This window comes from Callithrix jacchus, chromosome 8 (genome assembly GCF_049354715.1).
Source record: "Callithrix jacchus isolate 240 chromosome 8, calJac240_pri, whole genome shotgun sequence".
NCBI classification, from domain to species: Eukaryota; Metazoa; Chordata; class Mammalia; order Primates; family Cebidae; genus Callithrix; species Callithrix jacchus.
In genome coordinates this window covers 13,560,661-13,573,675 of record NC_133509.1, presented here as the reverse complement: position 1 = coordinate 13,573,675, position 13,015 = coordinate 13,560,661, and the positions used below count along the sequence as shown (strand labels likewise).

At 39.6% G+C, this 13,015-nt stretch overlaps 1 protein-coding gene across 10 annotated transcripts in view; it reads right to left on the bottom strand.

The window, feature by feature from the left end:
* ZWILCH (zwilch kinetochore protein) overlaps nt 1–13,015 on the bottom strand; it is a 50,673-nt gene that overhangs the window by 7,710 nt on the left and 29,948 nt on the right. For all 10 annotated transcript variants that reach the window (XM_078333465.1, XM_035258961.3, XM_009005100.5 and 7 more), the window contains 5 exons: nt 12,791–12,947; nt 12,265–12,293; nt 8,904–9,040; nt 7,709–7,804; nt 5,309–5,421 (listed from right to left, as the gene is read on the bottom strand). In XM_078333465.1, coding sequence (XP_078189591.1) covers nt 5,309–5,421; nt 7,709–7,804; nt 8,904–9,040; nt 12,265–12,293; nt 12,791–12,947 — 532 coding nt within the window. The remainder of the gene's footprint in view (nt 1–5,308; nt 5,422–7,708; nt 7,805–8,903; nt 9,041–12,264; nt 12,294–12,790; nt 12,948–13,015) is intronic.

Sequence of the window (13,015 nt, the reverse complement as noted above, 5' to 3'; positions counted from 1 at the left end):
TGCCTCCAGCTTTGTTCTTTTTGCTTAGGATTGTTTTGGCTATGCAGGCTCTTTTGGTTCCATATGAAGTTTGAAGCAATCATTGGAAGCTTGATGGGAATAGCATTGAATCTATAAATTACTTTGGGCAATATGGCCATTTTCATGATGTTGATTCTTCCCAACCATGAGCATGGAATGTTTTCCCATCTGCTCGTGTCCTCTCTTATTTCACTGAGCAATGGTTTGTAGTTCCTGAAGAGGCCCTTTACATCCTTTGTTAGTTGTATTCCTAGGTATTTTATTTTCTTTGTAGCAATTGTGAATGAGAGTTCACTTTTGATTTGGCTCTGTCTGTTATTGGTGTACAGAAATGCTTGTGATTTTTGCACATTGATTTTGTATCCTGAGACTTTGCTGAAGTTGCTTATCAGTTTCAGGGGATTTTTGGCTGAGATGATGTGGTCTTCTAAATATACAATCATGTCATCTGCAAATAGAGATAATTTGGCTTCCTCCTTTCCTATTTGAATACCCTTTATTTTTTTTTCTTGCCTGATTGTTCTGGCTAGAACTTCCAATTTTGTATTGAATAGGAGTGGTGACAGAGGGCATCCTTGTCTTGTGCCAGATTTCCAAAAGAATGCTTCCTGTTTTTGCCCATTCAGTATGATATTGGCTGTGGGTTTGCCATAAATAGCTTTTATTATTTTGTGATATGTTCCATCGATACCTAGTTTATTGAGGGTTTTTAGCATAAAGGGCTGTTGAATTTTGTCGAAGGCCTTCTTCGCATCTATTGAAACAATCATGTGGTGTTTGTCTTTGGTTCTGTTTATTTGATGGATTATGTTTATAGACTTGCATATGTCGAACCAGCCTTGCATCCCTGGGATGAAGCCTACTTGATTGTGATGAATAAACTTTTTGATGTGCTGTTGCATTCTGTTTGTCAGTATTTTATTGAAGATTTTTGCATCGATGTTCATCATGGATATTGGCCTGAAGTTTTCTATTTTAGTTGTATCTCTGCCCAGTTTTGGTGTTAGGACGATGTCGGTCTCATAAAATGAGTTGAGGAGAATTACCTCTTTTTGTATTGTTTGGAATAGTTTCAGAAGGAATAGTGCCAGCTCCTCTTTGTACATCTGGTAGAATTCAGCTATAAACCTGTCTGGACCTGGGCTTTTCTTGGTTTGATAGGCTATTAATAGCTGCCTCAACTTCAGTCCTTGTTATTGTTCTATTCAGGGTCTCAACTTCCTCCTGGGTTAGTCTTGGGAGGATGCAAGTGTCCAGGAATTTATCCATTTCTTCCAGATTTACTGGTTTGTGTGCATAAAGTTGTTTGTAGTAATCTCTGATGGTAGCTTGTATTTCTGTAAAATTGGTGATGATGTCCCCTTTGTCATTTTTTATTGCATCTATTTGATTCCTCTCTCTCTTCTTTATTAGTCTGGCTAGTGATCTATCTATTTTGTTGATCTTTTCAAAAAACCAGCTCCTGGATTTGTTGATTATTTTGAAGGGTTTTTTATGTCTCTATCTCCTTCAGTTCTGCTCTGATCTTATTTCTTGCCTTCTGCTAGCTTTTGAGTTTTTTTGTTCTTGCTCCTCTAACTCTTTCAATTTTGATTACAGGGTGTTGATTTTAGACCTTTCCTTGCTCCTCATGTGGGCATGTATTGTTATGAAGTTCCCTCTAGACACTGCTTTAAATGTGTCCCAGAGATTCTGGTATGTCGTGTCTTCATTCTCGCTTTATTTGAAGACAGAACATCTTTATTTCTGTCTTCATTTCATTGTTTATCCAGTTGGCATTCAGGAGCCAGTTGTTCATCTTCCGTGAAGTTTTTCGGTTTTCAGTTTGTTTCTTAATCCTGAGTTCTAATTTGCTTGCACTGTGGTCTGAGAGACTGTTATGATTTCTGTTCTTCTGCATTTGCCAAGGAGTGATTTACTTCCAATTACGTGGTTGATTTTAGAGTAAGTGCAATGTGGTGCTGAGAAGAATGTATATTCTGTGGATTTGGGGTTGAGAGTTCTGTAAATGTCTATTAAGTTCACCTGGTCCAGATCTATGTTCAAGTCCTGGATTTCCTTGTTGATTTTCTGTCTAGTTGATCTGCCCAATATTGACAGTGGAGTGTTAGACTCCTGCACAATAATAGTGGGAGACTAAGTCTCTTTGTAGGTTGTTAAGGACTTGCTTTATGTATCTGGGTGCTCCTGTATTGGGTGCATATGTATTTAGGATAGTTGTTCTTGTTTTATTATCTTTTTACTATTATGTAATGTCTTTCTTTGTCTCTTGATCTTTGTTGGTTTGAAGTCCATTTTATCAGAGACTAGGATTGCCACCCCTGCTTTTTTTTTGCTCTCCATTTGTTTGGGAAATCTTCTTCCATCCCTTTATTTTGAGTCTGTGTGTCTGTGCACATGAGATGGGTCTCCTGAATACAGCACATGACGGTTCTTGGCTTTTTATCCAATTTGCCAGTCTGTGTCTTTTGACTGGGGCATTTAGTCTATTTACATTTAATGTTAATATTGATATGTGTGTTCAGTGCTTCCCTCAGGAGCTCTGGTAGGGCAGGTCTGGTAGTGACAAAATCTCTCAGCAATTGCTTGTCTGTAAAGGATTTTATTTCTTCATCACTTATGAAGCTCAGTTTGGCTGGATATGAGATTCTGGGTTGAAAGTTCTTTTCTTTAAGATTGTTGAATACTGGCCCCCACTCTCTTCTGGCTTGCAGGGTTTCTGCCGAGAGATCTGCTGTGAATATGATGTGCTTCCCTTTGTGAGTGATCCGACCGTTCTCTCTGGCTGCCCTTAGTTTTTCCTTTATTTCAACACTGGTGAATCTGATGATTATGTGTCTTGGGGTTGCTTTTCTAAAGGAGTATCATTGTGGTGTTCTCTGTATTTCCTGTATTTGAATGTTGGCCTGCCTTGCAAGGTTGAAGAGTGTTTTCCAGCTTGGATTCATTTTCCTCATGATCTTGCAGTACAATCAAGTGTAGATTAGGTCTTTTCACATAATCCCATATTTCTTGAAAGCTTTGTTCATTTCTTCTCATTCTTTGTTCTCTTTTCTTGTCTTGTCATTTTGTTTCATTGAGTTGATCATCAATCTCTGATATCCTTCTGCTTGATCTATTCAGCTACTGAAACTTGTGTATGCTTCACTAAGTTCCTGTGCTGTGTTTTTCAGCTCCATCAAGTTGTTTATGTTCTTCTCTAAGCTGATTATTCTAGTTAGCATTTCGTCTTACCTATTTTCAAGGTTTTCAGTTTCTTTGCATTGGATTAGAACGTGTTCCTTTAACTCAGAGAAGTTTGTTATTGTCTGTCTTCTGAAGCCTGCTTCTGTCAGTTTGTCAAATTTGTTCTCCATCCAGCTTTGTTCCCTTGCTGGTGAGGAGTTGTGATGTCATGGTGGGGGAGAGGCATTCTGGTTTTTGATGGTTTCATTCTTGTGCTGGTTTTTTCCCACCTCATTGGATTTATAGTTTTGATCAGCTGCTTGTTGAGGCAGCCTTTCCTTTGTCTGCCTGCATAGGCACTGCTGGGCTGCCACAGGTTTAGTGGAGCTGCTGTGTCTTTTATTTACTCAGGAAAGCTAAGCCAACTTTTGCAATGGTGGCTGCTCCTCCCCCCACTGAGCTGGATTGTTCCTGGTGGCTCTCTAGCTGCAAAACAAAACTCTAGCATGAGGGTTTTTTTCAGTCTGCTGGGCTTTGTCGAGGGGGCGGGGAGCCCATCCTGCTGTACGGGCTGTTTCCCCATTTTCAGTTCCCCTTCCCTCTACGGGGAGAGTAGATCCATCCAGTTGGCTTTCTGGCTTTCGCATCAGCCAGTGCTTCTGCCTAGGTCTATGTTGACAGCCTCAGTGTCGGCCGAAGTTGCTGTTCTGCACTGTTCAGGCAGCTCACTGAGGCTTTTCAGCCCGGCAAAGATCTCCTGTTCTGGGGTTGTAGAGGGCTTGGGTGGAGCGCTGTATCCAGCTGGTCCTCCAGTCCGTTGCATGCACCTCCTGGGTGGGGCAGTGCCCCGCCTTGCCTCAACTTGCCCTATTTGGTTTATACCCACTGTCCAACCAGATCCACAAAACCTCATTTGGAATCATGGAGACCACTCGGTTTCTGTGTCTCTCTCACTGGGAGCTGCTTTCTGAAGCTGCCACTCATTCGGCCATGTTGGGATCCTCCAACACAGCAGAATTTTAACTGATGGCTCTCAGAAAAATTCAGTTTGGTTATGACTTTTAGAGTTCAATTATATGAAAAGAGCCTCTAACTGACAGAAATTCCCATTACACCTAAATAAAAAAATATTTGGCGGGCAGGAAAGCAAACATTTTCTGGAAATATTTTTTGCAAGTTATCAATCAGTAAAATAAAACTACTTGGGTTCCCAGCAGAATAGGCCTTTGAAATCAAATTAATGGATTCCATCTGAAAACTATCAAATTTGTTTTCAAATAATCCTTACATATTGAAATGGAGGCATTTAAGACCTATATGAACAAGCGACAACAGCACCATATAACCCATGTGCATGAAGATATGAGTTTAAAAGGGACTTCCTTAAGGAGGAAGACTTGATAGGCTAGCTAATTACACAAAGGGATTGCATTCTTTGCCTAATATGGACCAATTGTGACAAAATACTAGAAATCTCAACCCTTATTTCAACCATGGAGAAGATACTATGATAGAATATCATCATTTTAACCAATGCACAGATTGTTAAGTATGAATCAGCATTTCCATCTTACAACCTATTTTTACTCCTATGTCCATATTGTTTGAATTCTATTAGTAAAAGTTTCTCTACAGAAGATAAGGAGAAAAAGCATTTTTTTGTGATTATTATACACTAAATTTTTCTGGGTATTACAGGTACATAAAACTCATGATGGTTTTGTGTGTGTATGTGTTGAGTATTACAGTTGCATAAAAATCATGCTGTGCGTGTGTGTTGTGTTTTTGAGACAGGGTTTCACTGTTGCCCAGGCTAGACTGCAGTAGTACAACTGGCTCACTGCAACCTCCATTTCCTGGGTTCAAGTGATTCTCCAGTCTCAGCCTCCTGAGCAGCTGGGACTACAGGAGTGAGCCACCAACACCCAGGTAATTTTTGTACTTTGTAGAGATTGGGTTTCTCCATGTTACCCAGGTTGGTTTCAAATGCCTAAGCTCAAAGCAATCCACCCACCTCAGCCTCCCAAAGTGCTGGATTACAGCAGGAGTCACTGCACCTAGCCTGACTTAGTTTATTTTCTATTGGAATTATTTATCTGAACAGAATATAAACCATCTTTACCAGGTTTGTGAAAACTGAGATGGTCTACAGGTGAGCTGTCACTCAGTTGCCAAACTGTCTTAATCTTCTTTTGACCACTATATATTTCCACTCTCCACTTCTGTGGCTTCTCACTTAAGGAAAGAATAAAACAACAAGAAAAATTTTCAAAAATAGCCATTTACTTCCTTCCCTCTAAAGCCATTTAGTGAAGTCCTCATGTGAAAAGCACTGAGAACAAAGAGGTAAACAGGTAACAATTCCCACCCTTGAGGTGTATAGTCAAGAGACAGAGAGAAACAAGAATAAAAATAACCATTTTAAAAAAATGCTACAACAGAGAAATACTAGGTGTGTTGGGGAAAACAGAAGACAGGAATGTAACTCGGACTGGGGAGTGTGGAATGTCTGAAGAAATGCAGTAACGCAGCATCCCTGTGATAGGAGCCATTTAAACAGGAGGAAGTCCTGATGGGATCTGAATTTCGGGAAGATCGTTTTGGCAATGACATAGAAAAGAAAGAACAGAGGCAGAGAGCGCAGTTAGGAAAAAGAATTTTACCACAGTCCAGGTATGAAATGATGCAGATGTGAAACAAAGCAATGATGATGTGAAGATGTAGAGACGGGGACAAATTCTAGAGCTACCAAGTTCTAGACTCAGTCATCCTTTTTTTTTTTTTTTTTTGAGACAGGGTCTTGCTCTGTTGTCCAGGCTGGAGTGCAGCAGCACGATCACAGCTCACTACAGCCTCACTGCCTCCCAGGCTCAGGCAATCCTCCCACCTCAGCCTCCCTAGTAGCTGGAACTACAGGCACATGCCACCATACCTGGCTAATCTTTATATTTTTTGTAGAGACAGGGTTTCACCATGTTGCCAGGCTGTCAGTAACGATTTAAAGGAGTGAGGGAATGACTGGAGGATAAGCACTAGGTTTTTGTTTTGGGCATTAGTTAGAGATTAATGATGGCCATTAAGTATGGGAGGAGGAAAAAGCATTGAGAAAAGGACGAGGTGTTTGGCTTTAGAGTTTGAACTGCTACTTCAATAAGCTGGGGATTCACGGCTAACAAAGATGGGTCTGAAGCTCAGAGAAAACTGGAGATGTGAGTTATGAAGTACTATTAACCTAGACAAGTTGAAGCCTTGAGTATAAATGCAATCACCAAAGGAAGATAGGAAGTAAGAAGAAAAGAAGGCAGAGGGTAGAGTTCTGGTGAAAAGCAACAGAGGAAGAGGAACTTGAAAAGAGAACTAAGCCTAATCCCAGCACTTTGGGAGGCTGAGGCAGGTGGATCACGAGGTCAACAGATCGAGACCATCTTGGTCAACATGGTGAAACCCCGTCTCTACTAAAATTACAAAAAATTAGGTGGGCACGGTGGCGCGTGCCTGTAATCCCAGCTGCTCAGGAGGCTGAGGCAGGAGAATTGCCTGAACCCAGGAGGTGGAGACTGCGGTGAGCCGAGATGGTGCCATTGCACTCCAGACTGGGTAACAAGAGTGAAACTCCGTCTCCAAAAAAAAAAGAAAAGAGAACTAAGCCTTTCAGGTGGGCCAGAGATGTAGAATTCAAATTAAGACACATGCTATGGCACAGAAACTAAGGAGACAAGTTCAAGAAAGCAACAATGCTAAATTCCAAACGGCCTTGTAAGTGCTTACCGAGGCAGAAAGAACTGGTGGGCCAACTAATTACACAAGCAGCTAGAAAACATTATCTTACTGAAAAGCATCCATTGGATTTGACAATTAGGAGGCCATTCATTGGTAACCTTTGCCAGAGCCATTTGAGGGGGAGTGTGGGAGTTTGGCTAAGAAAGAAAGAAATAGAGGGAGGGTATAAATAGAGTGGCTATAATATGAGAGAAATATCAAGAATATCATATGCTGAGAGAAGAGTCAGGGAGACCCGCACTGAGGTGACCTCAGTGTCCATGTGGATGGCCATCTATCATCTCAGCCTCAGTCCCCTACTTCCCCTAACCCTAAACCCTCCTCTCACTCCCAGTCATATCCTAGACCCTGTTATCACTATCCTGGTCATTTTTCTCCTAAGAGTAACAAATACAGAGGAAAATGAAAGACTAGAGGCTCCATAGTCTAGACAGAGGCCTGAGGAAGGAAGAGGGAGAACTCTCTCAGGCTATGGGCACAGATGATTAAGGTTTCAAAGGTAATGAAGGTCATGAGGTCCCTAATGAATATGAACACCGAAATTGCCTAGGATCATGGCTGGACTTAAGATAATTGAATTATTAAATTGCTTATTATAATTTTTCAAGAGAGATAATCTCATTATGTTCCCCAGGCTGGTCTTGAACTTCTGAGCTCAAGTTATCCTCCCACCTCAGCCTCCCACAGTTCTAGGAAGGAGACCCTCTGGTGTGAGCCACCATGTCTAGCCAAAATTGCTTACCTTTGATATAAGTTCTTTACAGCAGTTGGCCTGACTGGCAGCTGAAAAATGTGTTGCTCATCAAGAGGATTTTGTTTATAATATTTTATGCAGATCCTAAAAAAACAAAATTGAACCTCTTTTGGAAAAAAGACACTTGAGATAATGGTTTTCTGGTAGTCTAAAGCTTGTAAGGGAAACATTTTATTGAGTACCACTAACTAAAACAGCAAATATTTTTAGAGCCATAAAACAACCCCCGAAACTAAACTTAGGTTATGTTTTTTCTTTGAAACCAAATCTCATTCACTTTTTAAAAATTAACAGACATATTTCTCGTAAATATAATATATTTGAACCCAAAGACAGACTTCAGAGGGGAGAAGAGGTTACAGAAAAACAATACTATAAAAAGAGGAAGAGGAGAAACAAAAGCACAGCTTCCATGGTTTTCAGAGTCCAAGGAATTAAGAGTTAACTCATGCATTCCACTGGTGTATAATGGGGGGAAAAAAGCCTTTGAGATTCTATAAACAGTAATTTCAAACTTTCCCCTTTACAACTGAGGCAAATTCTAATTTTGGAAAATGTGATGGTACATTTCCTCCCAGAAACCCAGTCCTTTCACTGGACAGCTGACTTCCTAGTTTGAGGCCTCAAATGCACATAAGATACCAGCAGTCCATGCCTGGGAATTATTCCAAATTACCTCTAGTCGAACTAATTGGAATCTCAAATTAGAGCAGTCTCTACAATCACAGCAAAGCTACTGACAGAAATTTAGTAATACCATTTGATTCCATTATCATTTAGATGGCTCGCAAGGTTATTTTGACTCAAATTTACAGGGCTATAAAGAAGAGAAGGTGCTAGTATTTACTAAGCACCTATTAAGTGTTAGGTGTGTTATACTCATTACATAATTTCATCCTTACCACAAATACATGAGGTTATTAGATCCTTTTTACAGATGAGAAAACAGGATCCAGTGATGGAAACTTCCTAAGGAAGTTAGGAAGTGGTGTAGCCAATGTGAAATCTAATTCCTTTTGAATCCAAAGCCTTTCCTGCCTGTAGCATTGACTTAGACTCATGCTACTGTAAAGACAGGATGGAGTTCTATCCTAGCTATTAATAAAAACTGCACATATTTAGGCTGTAACTATTTCAGAAGAGAATACATTTCTATATAAGTAAAGAACACAGATGTACTTACTGTGTTAAAGAAAAGAGGAGTTCATGTTGGGATTTAATGAAAGGCATACAACTGACCAATATTTCTAGAATATGGTGGAGTTTTTGGACACGATAAGCCTGTTCTTGTGTATCTACTGAAGGAGCAATGAAGTATTCCTGGAATGAAAAAATATAAGCAAAATAGGGATTTAAAGCACTAGTATAACCTTCGTAAAGAATATAGGTATGCCTGCTACACCTAAATTTAGATTCTTGATAATAGAGATTTTTAAAAAAAGGCAGCTAGATAGAATTTCCCACCTTTCAATACTATTCTTCAAACTAAATTATAGTCATGTACCATATAACTGTTTAAGTCAACAATGAATCATACATATTACAGTGGTCTTTTTTATTTTTGAGACAGGGTCTTGCTCTGCCACCCAGGCTGGAGTGCAGTATTGTGATCTCGGCTCACTGCAACCTCCACCTCCCTGATTCAAGTGATTCTCCTGGCTCAGCCTCCTGAGTAGCTGGGGTTACAGGCGCCCACCACCACACCCAGCTAATTTTTGTATTTTTAGTAGAGACAAGGATTCACTATGTTGGCCAGGCTGATCTCAAACTCCTGACCTCAAGTGATCCGCCTGTCTCAGACTCCCAAACTGCTGGAATTACAGATGTGAGCCATGTTTTTTAAACATTAAAAAAAAGTTAAAAATAGAGAAAAGCTCATAGAATAAGAACACAAAAATATTTTTGCATAGCTGAACAATGTGTTTGTGTTTTAAGTGTTATTACAAAAAAAGTTGAGACAAATTTTAAAGTTTATAATGTAAAAAAGTTATAGTAAGTTATGGTTAATTTTTGGAAGAAACAAAATTTATTATTATTTTTTTTTAGACGGAGTTTTGCTCCTGTTACCCAGGCTGGATGCCATGGCACGATCTCGGCTCACTGCATCCTCCGCCTCCCGGGTTCGGGCAATTCTCCTGCCTCAGCCTCCCAAGTAGCTGGGACCACAGGCGTGCACCACCATGCCCAGCTAATTTTTTGTATTTTTAGTAGAGATGGGGTTTCACCATGTTGACCAGGATGGTCTCAATCTCTTGACCTCGTGATCTACCCGCCTTGGCCTCCCAAAGTGCTGGGATTACAGGCGTGAGCCACCGCACCCGGCCGGAAGAAACAAAATTTTTAATAAATTTGGTGTAGCCTAAGTGTATGGAGTCTACCGTATTATACAGTAATGTTCTATCCCTTCACATTCACTCACACTCACCCATAGCAACTTACCATTCATGGTATCCACTTTTGATCTATTATAAGGTATTTTTATGGTAACCCTTCTATGTTTAGATATGTTTAGATATACAAATACCATTATGTTAAAATTACCTATAGTATTCAGTACAAAAATATGCTGTATAGGTTTATAGCCTGGGACCAACAAGCTATACAACATAGCCTAGGTATATCATCTAAGTTTATGCCACTCCCTGAAATTTGAGCAATGAGGAAATCACCTAATGACCCATTTAAAAAAATGACACATTTCTCAGAATGTAGCCCCATCATTAAGTAAAGCATGACTCTATATACAGATACAGTTGTCCCTTGGTATCCATGGGAGATTGGTACCACAATCCCCCTTGTATACCAAAATCCATCGATGCTCAAGTCCCTTATATAAAATAGTACTGTATTTGCATATAACCTATGCACATCCTCCCGTATACTTTAAATCACCTCTAGATTACTTATAATGCCTAATACAATGTAAATGCTATGTAAATAGTTGTTAAACTGTTTAGAGAATAATGACAAGAAAAAAAAATGATCAGAAAAAGTCTGTACATATTCAATAGAGACATAATCATCCCTTTTTTTTGAGACAAGGTCTTGCTCTGTCACCAAGGCTGGAGTGCAGATAGCCAAAAAAGTAGCCCACGATCACAGCTCACTGCAACTTCCACTTCCCCGGCTCAGCTGATTCTCCTACCTCAGCTACTGCTGGAACCACAGGCACAGACAATCAGGCCTGGCTAATTTTTTAATTTTTGTAGAGATAGAGTCTCCCTATGTTGCTCAGGTTGATCTCACACTCTTAGGCTCAAGCGATCCTCCCAAAATGCTGGGATTAAAGGCGTGACCCACTGTGCTCAGCCTATTTTCTTTTTCAACATTTTCAATCTGCAGTTGGTTGAATCCATGGATGTAGAACCCACAGGCATGGAGGACCGTGTGTGTGTGCATGCGCGTGTGTAGTTTTTGCTAGAACATGTTTAGTAAAAATTAAACCTCAGAAGAATCCAGTTGAGTCTATTTTGCACAAAAGATACAGCTAGTTTATCTTTTTTTTAATTTTTGAGACAGAGTTTCACTCTTGTTGCCCAGGCTGGAGTGCAGTGGTGCAATCTTAGCTTACCACAACCTCTTGCCTCCCAGGTTCAATCGATTCTCCTGCCTCAGCCTCCCAAGTAGCTGGGACTACAGGCATGCACCACCACACCTGGCTAATTTTGCATTTTTAGTAGAGACAGGGTTTCTCCATGTTGGTCAGACTGGTCTCAAACTCCCAAGCTCAGATGATCTGCCCATCTCAGCCTCCCAAAGTGCTGGGATGACAGGCGTGAGACACCACACCCGGCCTCTATCTTGTATTTTTATATAAGAGAAATGATAAATTTATACTATGAATTCATTTTCAAAAGGATCTTCCAGTGAATGTCAAGGGTCAGTACAGATACTACTCAACCTTCTGAAGTTTCTGAATGGGTGAGGAAAATACAACAAAGTTCATAATGATGACCTGAAACCTAGAAGTGTCTTCTGAGCCAATATATTAAAGATCAAATTATTTGGAAAATAAACTTTCAAGTGTAACATAAATGGGCAAGGAGAACATAAAACAGGCCAGGCGCTGTGGCTCACGCCTATAATCCCAGCACTATGGGAGGCCAAGGCGGGCAGATCACAAGGTCAGGAGTTCGAGACCAGCCTGGCCAACATGGTGAAACCCATCTATGCTAAAGATATAAAAAATTCTGTCACACACACAAAAAAAGAATATAAAACAAACTTTATAGAATCTATGAATTCCCTAACTATTCTAGATAGATGAGATGTGTGGTAGTACATTGGCTTCAGAGGGCTAATAACTATAAATTTATATTATAAATTTATATAAATTTGAGCATCACAAATTTATACAGCAGGAGAACTGACATTGAATGGGCTTCTTTTTTGTCTCTTACTAGGCAGTAATAATTAAGGGCACTGAGTGTCTTATTTGCTTCCCAGGACCTGAGACAGTGGCTGGCATATTACTGGCAATTAATAACTGCACACAGAATGACTGAAAGAAAAAACAATTTGAGAATAAAAAAAAAAACACTCACCAAATGATTCAAAGATGCAAGTTCCTGACCTATTAAGAAAAAACACACACATACAGAAAAACTTTAGGTATTTTCTATTACATGTTAAGAAATCTATATGAATTTTTTATCATTCATATATGAATGAGATTTTCAAGCTAAACAGTTCCTCACAAAAGGCCAAGTTTTCTGGCATATGGTACCATAATACTTATCCTAAAATGATCACAGCTTCTCCCTCATAAAAACAACCAAGTGTAGGGTATTATAACAGCATCTCATAAAAGGATTAATTTACAATACTAACTTCCTAGAACCTCAAATGTTTGAACTAAAAACAAGTAAGAACTATGGATATAATGAATATATCTTTATTGGGGAGGAAACGAAGGCCAGAGAAGGGAAATGCTCATCTCACAGTGAACCAAGTACAAAGCCAGGAAGGACTAAAGATGAGGAGGGGCAAGCAGAAAGAAAATCTGAGAATATCTGTGACTGATAACTGTGATATGTTTTTTTCATTTTTTGAGCCAGGAAAGAGACTTACCTATGAAAAAACTGATATAATCTTTCTTTAGTTTGTCCAAACCAATTTCCAAAAGCATTTGAACTGGAATAGTCCCACTAAGAGAAACTGTGTCCATGGTTCCATGATAAGACTGATGAATGAGCTTACTGAGTAAACTGTGACTCCCACTATGGAGCTAGAAATAAAAAAAATTATGAAACCATGAACAAAGATATAAATAAACCCAACAAACAAGAGAAGCTA